Source organism: Falco peregrinus, chromosome 1, assembly GCF_023634155.1.
Source record: "Falco peregrinus isolate bFalPer1 chromosome 1, bFalPer1.pri, whole genome shotgun sequence".
Taxonomy (NCBI): Eukaryota; Metazoa; Chordata; class Aves; order Falconiformes; family Falconidae; genus Falco; species Falco peregrinus.
In genome coordinates, this window is record NC_073721.1 from 113942576 (window position 1) to 113957521 (window position 14946).

Sequence of the window (14946 nt, forward strand, 5' to 3'; positions counted from 1 at the left end):
TTCCTGCCATAGGAAAGTACTGAAATGGCTTATGGAGAGATGTGTTAGATGTTGTCGGCGTCTTTGGATGTTGTTAGACGTATGAGTCCTGCAGTTTCTGGGAACAGAAATCAGCAGAATACGTGGTCCCTTTAAGTCCTGTATTCCTGCAATTTCTAATAAAAAAGATTAGGACAGATTACTTCTACCCAAATCTCTGCTGGTCTGAGACCTAATTCACACCCCCACCTCCTTTTGTCTGGGATCCTCCTGACTATCAAGTGCAAACATCTAATGGCGTGACTTCAGTGACTGCAGTAGAGTTTCAATAGTAGATGTGACCTTCAGCACTTTCAAAATTTTTCAGACACGTTTTCATAATTTCCTCAGAATTTTTTCAGAGTGCAAAAAAGCAGCAGTTTTTAATCTCATTGATTTAAACTTTATTGTCTTTAAACAGTAATTGAATAGTAAAAGTATAACCAAGGAAGTACAAGCATGGACACTAATCGATTTGTCTGACTTAAATTTCAGTAAGAATATGAGATAAATTTAACATTTGACAGTGCTATTTGTCAAAATGTCAACTTGATAGCTTGAAAAGCCAGCCATCAGTCACCTCCCCAGTATGTTTAAAATCTAACATTTGGAAACCATCTAAAAATTGCTGCTATATGGAACAGGCAGGTAAGATCTAGTCTGCCTAATAGCTTATGTTCTTTATTCTGTATTCTGAAAGAGGGAAGTTAAGATAAAGCCTTTAAACTATAATCATCAGTACAACTGACCTGAGGGGATACAACCAGAGAGGCTGAGCTTTAAATAGCCTTTAAGTAGACTTAATAGGAAGGCTGCCTTTCTCCATTATCAGTTGCACACGGCTTATTGTCTTGAGAATCTTCAGGTTCCTGCTGTTTGAAAAGGTGAGTCATTTTTTATATTTATCAACAAGATTCACTGTACAGAATTTCTCTTTAGGCAGCATACTTACTCATGTTTCACCATGCCACCATTTTTAAATTTCTGCTATAACTTTAAAAACCTAGTAAGTTTAAAATTTCAGGCTACAATGCAAGAAGCTGAAATCTTTTTAGACTTTTTTTGGTTTTAATAGTTTATATCTTTATAAAATAGTATGCAAAAAAATACAAACACATACAGATGTGTTGTAAACAGTCTCAGGTATAATACTGCTTTTTAATTATTCAGAAGATTCATTGGCAAGATTTTGTAACATCAAAATTTCATCTGAATTATATAATACTGATCGTAGGTATGATTCACCCTATATGTTACTCCGGCAAATTCTCACACTTTATCAAAGATTAATTCTTCCCAGAGTATTTATTCCAAGCCTGATAGATCCTTCTCTAAAGTCTCTAGATGTAGTAATGATACCTTGTTCAAATAAGATGGCATTTTTCCCTGTAATATACCTTCATTTCACACTACTGAAATGAAAGTTTTCCTCCCAAAGTCTAGTTGGCCTAGTGTCTTGAGGCTTCACACCAAGTGTGTCACCGGAGTTGCCTCAGTGGGAACCACTAACTCTAAGAACCTCAGAAAAACAGGTTATTCAGTTGTAAATGCCCAGTTTTAAGAGCCTAGCAGAACTGAGGCCGGGTGCTGTACTCACTTTAAAGCTCTGAGCAGTACTAGCACAGGGAAGCTCCCTGAAGGGATGGCAGCTTGTGGTCTCAGGCTCATCGTTTGCAAAAGAATGCCTTAAAAACTGAAGGACGAATCTGTTGCTTTTTGTGGAATGGAATCTCAGCCTCCTTGACTGCATGTAGCTGATGACTGAAACTGCTCCGTGCAAGTTTCAGATTAATGCTCTGTAGTTCTTTTCAGGACAGATTGCTTCCCACATGTTTTGGGATGAGGTTATGCATCTCCTGGAGACAACCACAAAACTTTTATTGAGTGTGGGCAGGATTTCTGAGTTTATCATCTTATTTTTCAAGTAGTCCACTGAAATACTTAAGAATAAGTAGCAGAGCGCAGGTAGGTGCATAGAATAAAGTTTGGTTTGGTTTTCAAATAATGTCCAGCCAAACAAATTCTAAAATCTGCATAGGTCATTGAATTTCATTTCTTCCATTTAAATCTCTCTTTGCAATAACTTCTTCTATTTGTTAATCATAAAGTCATTATGTACATGTCTAAATCATGTTAAAAGCTTTCATTTTAGAAGTGGTGAAAGGTCCCATTTTCCCTTTGAAAAATGTACAGAGAAAAAGGACACTGCAGTGTTATTCTTGTTTGTTTTTCTGACTCTCAAGTAGTTTTTAATTCTCTGTTGATGATAGTGCTTTGATCCTGGAGAAACCTGGCTTGAGAACAAAAGTGGGTCCTTAATGACCCAGCTTTCAGTGTGCTTGATGCATCAGTTTCTGCTCAAGCGGCATGTGTTTGTAATATTTTTGTAGCTGCAGATGGAATCCTAGGTCATCTCTTCAGCTTTAAAAATAATGCATAATATTGACTATTTAATTATATAGTGGAAAAACAATAAATATTGATCAGTGCAGATTTCTCACAAATCCAGCTGTTGTTATGCATTTCTGCTGTCTGCTGACAGTAGTTAAATAAAAACAAAGAGTAATTTTCTGCATGTAGTGAATCCATGTGCACGGTGCACGTTATAATGATGTGTTGTCAGTGCACATCATAACACAACATACGTATGTTTTGCTTTGTATTTTTCTTCATAAAAATATTATCTGCAGAGCATGTGACTATCTTGCATATAGATACAGTTTGTCAAGCTCAAGAGGAGATTAGTCACAGAGATTATCCAGCCTACAGATGTCCATATACAGTCTAGGCTGCTTTAGCTCGCAGAGCAGTACTAGGAAGCTTTGCACTGCACTGGAATGCACTCCTTCCTTCTTCTCCGTCTCTTTCAGCTCTCCCGAACCGCAAAGATGTGCGACCAGACCTTTTTAGCAATTGTATTTGGTCCATGTGACAAGTGCTCCAAAGAGAAGCCCCTTAGGGCTGTTTACATCAAATCAGAACAACTCAGCTACTGCTCACTATGTGTGGAAATGGTACGTTATTGATTTTATCAGCCAGAATGTGGAAAGACTGCAAAAAATGGGGGTTGGATGGTCTGTTACGTTGGATTTTTCTGGACAGCAAATAAGCATTGCTAGGCCTATAGGCTGCCAAACAAACACCTCTGCAGACACCTGGTGTTTCTACAAGCCTGCAACAGAGGTAGCCCTGGGGTTTAAGGATATTTTTTATGATTCTTGATTGGAAAATGGCCATGAGCTTTTCCCCCTAGGGTACTGCATTCCTCAGCTGTGCAAATTTGATGTGCCTGTCTAAACTCGGCTCTGAGGTGTATGTGTGCAAGTCTGTTTGGCCTATGGTCTTGAGTGTTTCCCATTACCTTTAACAGAACTTCCCCCAAAAAAGATCAAACCATTGCAATAAGCTCATTCACTAGTAACTAGGGGATATGAAGTTCCTCTAGTCTGCCTCGATAAAAATGAGACACATGTGAAGCGCTGCCAGAACTCCTTTGTGGCCCACATTTCATGCTGAGACCATGTTGTCCTGTATGCTATGTGCGGTACTTGGGTGAGAGCTGGGAGCTGCTACAGTGAGGGTAAGGTGGGAAAAGGTTGCACAGCAGTGCAGTGTCTTCATGTGCATGCATCACCACAGAGGGTGGTAATGGGGGAGATCAGCAAACCTGCTAGCCTGACCAGCAGGTCCTGCTAGAATACCTGCATGAAGAAGGGATGATGTTGGAGGCTTTCTAATCTCCAGCAGTTACTGGTGAGGTGACATCCCCCACTCCTGGTAGAAAGCATTGTTCGAGAGAGATCACAGTGGGGTTTTTTAGATGAAATACAAAGCTGAGGTCATGAACCTGTGTGGTTACTGAGGAGCTGGTCTCCAAAACTCCTTTTGTAAACTTAAGAATTTTGTTGTCCTGATTATACTCCAACTTGGAGTAGCTTTATTTTATCTTCCTGAACCACTGTACATTATCAGTTGGAGAAAGCACCCTTCATTGTTTCCTCCCCAGAGCTGGTCTCTACCGTGACTGAGTAGGGTCCAATAGTTTGTTATATTTGAGTGTCAGATGAAAGGATCTCTTCAGGAATGCTAAAAGGTTTAACTATCTGTGTTTACAAAATACTGTTTTGCAGGCAGATGTGACCACTGATTTGGTGGTTGTAGGTGGTGCAGTGTGTACAGTTTGCTGGCTGACACAGCACATTCTCATGAGTTACATTGTTTAGGAGGGAATTTAGATGTAATGACTGCAAGACAAAAGACAGTCCCTTCCTGGTTTATTTGCTTCTCTGAACTTTGAAATCGCTGCTTTGTTCAGGTCTTTCTTGGCCAGAAGCCTGTAAATAGCTATTTATCCAGTAAATTTTGGTATGACTTGATAAACGTGTGGTGGAATTGCAGGAAACTGGCTGTTTGATGTTTACAGTGCTTGCAACTTTCTCCTTGTTATTCGCATTATGGAAGTTAGACTCTTTCCAGCTGAAACAGCTGCTAGGTGGAAGCAGACTGAGACTTCAGGAAGAATTGTGTCAGTACCTAACAGCCTGTTAGGCTTGCTATTAGCGCTGCAGTAGGACCTCTGGTTGATCTGGCTTTAGCTTGCTTTTTCATATTTATTTTGTAAAATATTTAAAAGCAAAGAACTCTGTGTTCTGAATATTTGTACTAGCACTAAATACATATAGGTAGGGAAATTGTATCCTTTGCTTTTTTAAATTGTTTTTTCAGAGCTGTGGGTATGCTTTGGCTTATATCAAAATGCACAATATATCCTTGCCACACTTGTGCATGTGTTTGTGGATGCATGTGCATAATGTGGTGTATAATTGGCTGATATTTTTGCCACTTCCTGATTTGCACATCCACCAGCTAATTTCAGTCCAGCAGGTGCACACATGCATTTTCATCAGGCAGTCTTTGCGATTTCCCTAAAACCAACATATACTGAGGGATAACAGAATTGGAGATTGCCGATTCCCAGTGTTGAGATCATCCTACTTCAATTGTTTGCCTTTTAGATAAAATAATCTTTCTCCCTCTGGAGTTTTGCCTGCTTTGGAGGTGGGTGCTAATCAGTAGAAACTCAATCAGTGTTTGCTGGTTTAGTCTCCCCACAGAAGTATTAGTAAATTAGCTTATAATTTAAAAAGATCAACTGGTGACTTAGTGAGAGTGAAAACTTAAAGACCGAACTTTTAAGATAGGCAACGATTTGTCACATGCTGTTAGATCCTCCATTTTCCCCGGTGTCCTTATTAACGGAACAGTACCAACTTTCTTCCATGCATCCCCATCTCTATAATCTGGTGTATTTGCCATGTGTGGAAGGTGGGTTTATGATTGCAGTAACAGCTGGTTTTGCCACAATTCTTGGTGATTAATGTTTCTATAGCAGCTCCATAGAATAAGGCCCTGTAGAAAGATGACTGCTTTCAGATTGGTTGCCTCAAAATATATGAAGCCAAGGAGTCAGCTTGCCTTTGCTCCACCAGGAAGAGTCAGAGAAAAAAGCTCTCTTATAAGAAGCTGTCCTTGTTTTGCGCAACTTGGAAGCTCACTGCTGCTGTGGACATAGTAGCCAGTTTGGAAGTGGTCAGCTTTCTAGGGAATGCTGGTGGTCAGTATGAAGCCACAGCAACAAATACTTTTATGTGCCAGTCGTTACTGCACAATTAATGGATCATAACCTTACAAAATGAAGTTCAGTAACTTGTTCCTGCTTTTCCATACATTCTACCTACCATATCTGCTGTGCATTTTGTCCTGTGCCAAGGTATTCTGAAACTCATCTGAAAGCAGAGACCAGACTAAGAGAACCTATACTTTATCTGCTACCGCTGACTGAACTGCCTTTTCAGATTAAACATGCCCTCAGCATAGTGATTCTAATAAAATGTTGTAATACCATTTACCACTTACAATTTTTTTAAGCAATTGCTAATACATTGTTAAAAGTATATTGCCTTCAGTATGGTTAGATTTTATGAAAAGGGAGAAAAAAAGCGCCTTGATTGTTTACTAAATGGTAACGTTTATTCTCTTTTAGTTGACCTAGTACTATGTTATCCTCTAAATTAATCTGACACTGGTTCATTTTATTTAAAGCTCCCAAGTGCCCTTACTCTGTGGGGTTTTGCATGTTTAGCTAATGATTACATGGGTAGTTAAGCAGCTCGGTCAGATGAGCTAATTTTTTTTTTTATTATTCAAACTAATGAAATGTGCATTATGTATCACACACTTCTATAGCTCACTCTGTTTGGTACAGGCTTCTCTTCCACCTCATGGCTCTGCTTATCCCTGTCATCTCAGAACTAGTATCATGTATCAGTCTGAACACGTATGGTTCCCAAAGACTCTCACCTTCTGTGCTGTTCTTCGTAGATTTTTTTAATCCCATTGCCCAAGGCAATGACACTGTTCAAATCAGTAAGGCAAGAAAGCCTGAGTTTTTCACTGTCAAATTGTTCCAGCTGCCTGACATACAGGTGTTATCTAAGCCAAATTCCTTAGAGCTGATGCATTCCTATCAAGGCCAAGAAATTTCCTAATTTTTTTGTTAAGTTTAACTTCTAGGCCCCTTCATACTTATCAGGTGTCAGAAACAGGGCATTTGTCATTGATCAGAATCCTTCAAAAATGAAGTTTCTTCTTCAAAATCTTCTCTTGCCACTCCCCCAGGACACACGTGCATCATTGAGTTTAATATAAGTGGGTTTAATTTTTCAGACATTAAGATAACACACTAGAAGCTTCCTGTCACTTTTCTGCTAAAATATGCTTTTTTGTTGTTGTTGTTCTATTGGTAGCCCTTTAAAAGTTCTGAGGTTTTATTTCCTTGGCACCGCCTGTGCTGGAAGGCATTTCCAATGTGCTCTTTACTCTGAGGGGCTTTGAATGATGTTCCCGTATCCAGCAGTATGTGAACTCCACAGATTATACTGCCTACTTTTGCCTTTGTAATACTGTAGCTAGACCAATGCAGTTTGGGATTCAAAATTTCAAGTTCAGGGTTGCCTGTGTGGCCATCAGGCTGGAGGGGTTAGGTCACACCAGTGTCTGTGGACAATGAGAAGACTGGAAATGCATCCGCTGTATCTGACTCTGCAGTGAAGGTAACGCGGCTCCTGCCTGCAGATCCAGTGACTTGAGAGAGCCCTGGAGCACATGGCCAGACCAGGGCCTGAATTCAGCCTCCGGAGTGACAGGGAAGAGCTCTGCCCATGCATCCTGGGCGGACAGTGACACTGCTGCTAAGCCCAGTGTGGGAAAGGACTTTTATTTTCTCCCAGACCCACACTGTGTTCAGGATATGCCCAGAGTCTAAACAACAGCTGCAAACACGTATTTTCTTATCTCCCTTTCCAATCTTGGCCCATCTCCAGGTTCAACAATAGCCATTGGATTGTCTATTTTCTGGCTAAAGGGAGACAATGGGAGTCAATCTGAGCAAAGTTACTCCGTGTAGATCAAGGACAATCACTTTAATAAGAAGAGGACGTTTTCAAGGAACTCCTCTTCCAGGGAACAAAAAGCCACAAGGCCGTGTGGCATGTCTCTGTCTCTGGAAGCATCGGCTGCTCAGTGTACCCAGCACGTGCTCCTGATCTGTACCCAAGCAGAGCCTGCAGAGCTGTGGTGCTGTGCCCTGGGCTGACACCAGCACCAAGCTGGGGGGCTTTTTGTGCCTTTTCGGGTTTTGGAAACTGGTCCCTTTCAAGGGCTGGGAAGGCCACAGACCCTAATGTGCTACTCTGTGTGTAGGGTAAAGAGGTGGCTTGTTTAAGGGCTCGTGGGGGAGGAACTCTGATAACACAAAGTTTAAAAATGAGGAATTTGAAGCATAGTGGAGCGAGGAGTTCACAGCACTGCATCCATCCTGCTGGTACAGGAGCTGGGCCAGGGACCTTCTGGGTGACTGAGTCTCCCAGTGGCCCCTGCCCATGGGAGTGTAAGGGAGTGATGCAGCTGAGCTGGAATTTGCTAAGCCTGGACAGGATCCGTCTTCCAAGCCTGATGCTTTAAAATGCCATTGGGGTAACCCATGATTCCACACACACAGCTTCTGTGTGCAGCTTCTGGTAACGGACCAGTTTGTGTATGAGGCAGAAACCTACCCCTTTTGCCCGTGCTTCGGGGAGCGAAGCCCCTGGGCTGGGCTGTAGAGCGGGACCCCGCGGGCAGGCAGTGAGGTGGGGGGCTGCCGGGGGTGTGTGTGGGGGGCAGCCGGGGTGGGCTGCGGGGGGCTGCCGGCCCTGCCGGGCGTTGCTCCGCACGGCGCCTGGTCAGGTGCTGGGGGAGCCCCCGGGCCAGCCCTGGACGTCAGCGCGGGGAGGGGAGGGAGCCCGGGCCGGCTCCGGCGGCGTTGCTGCGGCAGCAGGAGCCTCGGCAGCATCCCCGGGAGCCAGGCGAGCAAACTCCTCCTCCCGCCGCGCTCAGCTCCCCTCTCTCCCCGCTTCCTTTGCAAAGATGGCAACCGAGGGGCTGCACGAGAACGAGACCCTGGCATCGCTGAAGAACGAGGCCGAGAGCCTGAAGGGCAAGCTGGAGGAGGAGCGGGCCAAGCTGCACGACGTGGAGCGTGAGTGGGGCCGGGCCGCGGGCGGCTGCCCCGGGCAGGGAGCGCGGCCCGCCGCAGGGCCGGCGCGGCGGGCCCGGCCTCGCTGGGGAAACGGAGCGTCCCGCCGGCGGCCCGGGGCGGCAGCGCGGCCGCGGCGCGGGGAAGGCGGGCAGCCCGCTCCGCAGCGGGGCGCGCAGAGCGCTGCCCACGGCGCGCCGCCGCTCCACGCCTTTGCTGGAGCGCGGGCCCCGCGGCCCGGGCGGTGCGCGGCCCCGGTGCTCGAGCGGTGCGCGGCCCCGCGGCCGGCGCGGTGGGAGGCGGGCGGGGGGGCGCGGGCGGCGCAGCCTCCCTGGGCGAGCTGCCCCCGCCGCGGGGCTGCGGCCTGGCCGGGGCCGCGCTCCCCGCCCGCCTCCGGGGTGGTGATGGTGGGGGAGGCGGCCGTGCCCACCCCCTCCGTCAGCGCCGGGATGCGTTTGCATCGGTCTGACGCCCGGCCTGGCGGCGGAGACAAAGGTTAAAGCCAGCCTGCGGGAGGCCGGTGGGGATTTGCTTTCGCCAGGCCAGAACCTCCCCCCGGGTGGAAGGGCTTGGCAAGGAACCTTGTTGCCGACACCGGCCCCTTTTCCCCACCTTCCCGCAAGGAAAGGGCTGGCAGGGATGCGGTGCTGATGCCGTGGTGCGGGGCAAGGGGCTGCTCAGCTGGCCATGCGTAACTCGCTGCTGTCAGCTGCGGCTGCGAGAGCCATGGCTAATGGCACAGAAGTGACACCCTGAGAGAGCCATGGCTAATGGCACAGAAGTGACACCCTGAGAGAGCCATGGCTAATGGCACAGAAATGACAGCGGCAGATCTCAGCCCTCACCCCCCCTATTCAGGAAAAAATAAGCTAACCTTATTTTTATGGAGCTGCTCAAATAGGTATTAATTAATCTGTCCTGAGATATAAAAATAATTTTATAATTTCATTTCTATAATTGCAATGATATATTGCAGAAGTGGTTTTTTTGAGAAAAACCTGCCAATTACTGCATTCCTCCGAAATCATATAGCTCACTTCATTAGAAATATCAGTGGGTCATCAAAACCTTTATTTCATCTGTTTTGATGCCTTAAATGCTGAAAAAGAATCTGAGCCTGTATCCAGTGATGTAGCTCTTAGTGTTTAGCAAGACTGAGGGACTGGCAAACGTTCTTAAATTTCAGGTCAGGGAGGGTTAAAAGATTTTTTTCCCCTGCAGTAAATAGAGCATTTTCTTGCCTAATTAGACAATCATATCTTATATGACTGTCCTATCAATGGGAATCATTAAACAGATGGAGGTGGCCTCATTGCAGAAACATTACCATAAATCATCGTATTCCTGCAGTATAATTTCTGTATCGGCAGTAGTGGGGCCTCTGTTTAACAGACCTCTGAAGCGTACACTTAAATCCATTTTTGCTCACAAAGAGTTTTGACCTGTGATTGCAGTGATACCATAACTGCATGTCATTGATCATCATAGGGTATTTGTGTCTTTCTTGTATGTAAAATCTGTAAAGTTACATTGGAAGCCCCTGTTTCCATAGCCATGATGTGATTTCTAAGACAAAAGTCTTGTGCTGCTGTAGAACAGTGCTCCCTCATCATACTTTATATTGTTGATTCTGTGTCAGAACATCTTTGCACTTGAATTATCCTCAAGAACTCAAAAACTATTTCTGCGGAGGCTGTGAATTTCAGAATAAAGCACCTTTTCTATTTTCTGGCTTCCCACCCCCCCCATCTAAAATTGTATCTTTTGCATTTTTTTGCTCTGATCATGACTTTCCCTCTATGGTTCCCAAAACAAACAGCTGGCTGAACTACGATTGCCCTTATTTGTTCAACTGGTTTTGAACAGCAGCCCTCAAAAGTGTGGATAGGAAAAGGAAATACCAAATGCGCATTTGATTTACAATCTTACAATTTTAAGTATTCAATTCTATTGCTTAAAATTTCAGGTGTAGATAAGTTTGTTCTGTTTGCGCAATCCACAAACTCTTAAGACCAGAAGAGACCATTAGGACTTCCAGGGAAGAAAAGATCAAAGACCCAGCAGTATCTGCATGAAGTCTACACCTCCTGTTCAGGCCAAACGATGTGTTTTAGAATAGCCTGTTTTATCTGGACCTTTGTAAAACCGCTCAAGCTACTTAGTGGCTTTAGGTGATCTACTTGCTGAGTGCATAATTTTCAACTATCTTGAAACAATGTTGGAGAATGCTTCAAAATAATTATCTGACTAAAACCTGTGCTAGGCGGGTGCAGGATTATTATGGCTGTGGTTGGAGATAAGCGTCCTCAGAGAATCAGTAAGGCTAAACCAGACAATTCCACAGAGTCTCGGCTGTGTTGACATAATGGAAACACTTTGTCCATTGTCTGTTAAACATTTGTTTTTCCAGATATGTTCTGGACACAAGCATCTTTCCAGCTGCCATAATAACCTCCTGTCCTGTGTTTTCATGCCTGGTGATCGGATCATTTGGCAGGTTTCCATGGGCAGAAATAGGGGGAAATGTATCTTTTCCTCAGTGGGTTTATATAGTACTTTCTCAGAAACTTGCTTCTGACCTCTTTTTAGAGATGGGCTGGACAAATTGTCAGGAATGGTGGACAGCACTTGTCCCCTGGCTGAGTGAGAGTGGTTGAGCAGAGATTTCAGGTGAGAACACGCTGGTGCAGCCTGTGGGGCTGGTGGTTTTGAAAGACAACTCTTGAAAAGCTAGTCCACTAGAAGTCAGTCTCTGCCTTAGGCAGAAATTGCTCCCCTGACCCCGTGCCAGGGAAGAATCTCAAAGTTCCTGGTACCTGCTTTCTTGCTGGGACAGCCCTTCCTAGCCCATGAGCTTTCTTGCAGCTCTAGAAGAATGTCCAAGAGTAAAGCAGCAACGCAGCCCCAGAGCAATCGCCTGCAGTATGGGATGTGGAGCTCAGCCTCCAGCAGGTCTTGGAAAGCTGAAGATTTCCTCCAGCAGCTCATGAAAAGCATGTGAGCTCCTGCATTTATTTCAAAAGGTTTGTTGGGCATTGCCTCTTAGCTAACAGCAGCTGGATCATCTTAGGTTTCAGCGTGGACAAACACGCCACGCGGGGAAGCCCTGGATCCTATTAGCTCTTCTCTAGAGCGAGTCCTTTTTAATTCTGGTGCCAGGGTCTTGCCCCAGGACCTCTACTCTGCTGTGAGGCTTGAAGCAACTCTCACCCTCCCTGATGCCCCCTGTAAAGTGTGTCAGAGCTGCCCAGAGTTACATCATGACGCACGCTGGGTGAACAGTGCTAGAGCGAAGCAAATAGATTTCCTCAGATAACGCTTTCTCCTAGGCACATGCAGATGACCCCAGCATGAGGCATCAGGGTTGTATGGGACAGCTTTGAGTTGTCAGCTGCAGTGGGATGAATCTTACGTCAAAGTGAATTTGCACAATTGGAAATGTAAATTCGTTGGGTTTTTAAGAACATCAGCTTGAATGTACTGCTGTCAAATGAGGTATGAAAGAACTGATTTCGCCACCAGAGGATGCTACTCAGGGAAGTTGCTTGCCTGCCCTTTCTGTTTCTCTTTCCCATAAAAGAAAAAGCTGGCCACCCATGAAGTTCCTCAATGTCCACAGACACTGTTGAGAAGTTGGGTGGCGCACTCTTATAGCAAATGCCAGGATTCCTGGCTCGTTCTGAGCTGTGTCCTGGCCCTCAGTGCTCCCCTGGCCACCAGAAGAGATGGCACAGCAGAGAAGTCGTTTCCAGCGCCAGCGGCTAGCACGTGTATCCCACTGCGCCACCGCTGTGATGCTGAGAGCTGACTGCCACTGGGAGTCTCACATCCAGAACAAGTGTTTTACTATTGAAACTTTGGAGATTTGATGCTCACCACCTTCTTTTGTATGACTTTTTTTTTTCCTCTCCAAGAACCAGTAGTGGTCTTCACTTCTGCTGATACCTTGAGGCATGTGTTAGACTGGAGGCTGCCTGTGTACTTTCAAGCCTCAGTCAGGTTGAGGATTTCCCAGTAAGAGGGATCAAGGGGGTAATCTGTTTTCCAGTTATACCTGGGTGCGTGGTCTGCAAGGGCTCCAGCTGCTACAACCCTGGAATTCAAGCCCTGAGTGAATTCATCCTTATTTTATCTGGTGAATATGTTCATACACTGCCCACCTTGGTTTTACGAACTTCCAGCTCTGAAGCAGAGCTCATTGGCTTGCACCATAAAATCAAACTTCATTGATGAATTCCTTCAGGTGACATTACTCACAAACAGAGATTTGCCAGGGCAGAGCTTTGATGCAGGGTGCTTTAACCATCAGCTGTTTGCAGTTCATCAGGTGGCGGAGCGTGTGGAAGCACTGGGCCAGTTTGTGATGAAGACCAGGAGGACCCTGAAGGGCCACGGAAATAAAGTTCTCTGTATGGACTGGTGCAAAGACAAGAGAAGAATTGTGAGCTCTTCCCAGGTATGCTGGTGAGCGGGTGTTTTTCAAAGCTAGTGTTGGGCACTATACAAACCTGTTGTCTGTGCTATGTATCACTCTTTGCAGATGATACCCGTGTGTAATGGAAATGTTTTCAAGATGCCCTTAAAGCAGTTCATTGGCAATATATTTGTTCAGAGAGCATAAACCCAAGCATCTGATCATCACTATACCGGTTGTAGCTAATACCCTAAATATTTCTTGTCCAGTCATATACAGATTTTCCCCATATCCCCTACTACAGTGGAAAATAGAGAGGACTCACGTGAGGCCGCTTTCATTTCCTTGTTCTCTACAGATAAAATATTTAGTAATGATTTCAGTTTGTGTGTTCAGAGAACATAATCAGGAAAAAGGAAGGGAAGAAATGTTGATTCTTCTAGAGATTTCTGCGCACAGAAATTTCTGCTGCAGTCTGTATGATTAGTGTGACCTTGAAAATCTCAAACATCTTGCCAAAATTACTGCATTTACTTGGGCATTTTGAGAAACAGTCCTAACACCTGCTCAAGACCAGTCTCATGAGCTGGAGGAGGTAATGAGATAATTGCTTTCTAGATCCCCTGGTTTGTTCTGAGCCCAGTATGGCAGTGAGTGAGCTTGTTGCATCTCACAGCTGTTCATTGACCTATATGAAATCTGTCAGGGGTCTCACTTGAAGGATAAAAATAGGCAATCTGCATTGCAAGCCACCTTCAGTTACTGTGAATTTTTACCATTCATGGTGATCTCAGCAAAGAGAATAATTTTAAATAATGTCACGTTTTTTAAAGTGGTTAAAATGTCAGTGTGTAGATCAGAAAGCTGAACAGGCAAGATGTAATGCATTTTTGCATTTTTTACTCTATTTTAAGAACTCTAGTGAGTCCTGGTACAGCAACAATTGTTGCTCAGTAACAAACATTTTGCCTTCATGGTACAGGGAAGGTAGCGGTATTATGTGCATAAGGCAAAGTAGCTGGCGTGAGCGTAGCCGGCATACACAAAGTGGTTGTGTTGCTCTCTGTGGAGGGTTCTTATGATGGCTATTTAGTGATTGTATCAATGGATAATTGAAGGTTAAGTAAGTGTAGTGAGAAGTAAAGGGAAAACCAGGAAAAGACAGGAAAGGGAAGATGAATAAACAGTGCAGTGTCCATAAATAGTCCCCATGTGTGCTGCCAGCTCAGCAAGCGATTTGTAATACAGGTCACCTCTTGTAATTGTAAGGCCAACAGATACCACTTGGGAGAGGTGGCCGGCTTTGCAGGTGGCAATTACAAGCTGGGAGAAACACGTGGTGGCTGAAAGGAGCAAGTGAGGGCTCGCTAGGGACAGTTCCCTGAGGCGATGGTCCTGTCCATGGCGTGTGCTGCGAGTGAGGGGAGCTCTCATAAACCCCTTAAAAGGGAAGGGAAAAAATTGAAAGATTAGATCATCATTTAAGCTGTCATCAGTCATCTCAGTGAGGAGGAAATACACTTTTCTTCTGGTCAGAGAGGTAACTGGTTCTCCTGAGGAGTGTCTCCTCAGTGCTCCGGTGGACCATTGTGCTGTTGTTAACATGGAGACAAAAATTTCATGATGTGACAGACTGGGGGATGGAGATGAGCAGAGGAGTTTTCCCTAAATTTGGAAAGTAGGGTGACAGCCATGTCTGGAAGGCCTCAATTTCTCTCTCTTGTTTGTATGCTTTCATTTAGGATGGGAAGGTGATCGTGTGGGATTCCTTCACTACCAACAAGGTAAATGAAACTTCAGCAAAAGTTAGATTTCTGTGCACAGGGCAAATGGTGGTGGGATAAGATGGAGGGCTGAAGGGATCAGATGTGTCAGAGAAGGCAGCAGGACGGTGGGATAACATGCAAACATCCACCAGCGCCTCAAATGAAGGGGCCCA

At 45.0% G+C, this 14946-nt stretch overlaps 1 protein-coding gene across 3 annotated transcripts in view; it reads left to right on the forward strand.

Moving 5' to 3' along the window:
* Positions 1-519: 519 nt before the first annotated feature.
* Positions 520-14946, forward strand: part of GNB5 (G protein subunit beta 5) — a 30173-nt gene continuing 15746 nt past the window's right edge. Inside the window, exons 1-5 of one of the 3 annotated variants that reach the window (XR_008747950.1) lie at positions 520-902; positions 2889-3032; positions 8485-8596; positions 12913-13049; positions 14750-14791. Coding sequence is in view for 2 of the 3 variants with exons in the window: in XM_005241438.3 (XP_005241495.1) it covers positions 2907-3032; positions 8485-8596; positions 12913-13049; positions 14750-14791 (417 nt within the window). In the remaining variant the exon portion in view is untranslated. Of the gene's footprint in view, positions 903-2888; positions 3033-8188; positions 8208-8484; positions 8597-12912; positions 13050-14749; positions 14792-14946 lie in introns of those variants that run through there. The other 2 variants (XM_005241438.3, XM_055809252.1) reach the window with 2 other exon arrangements.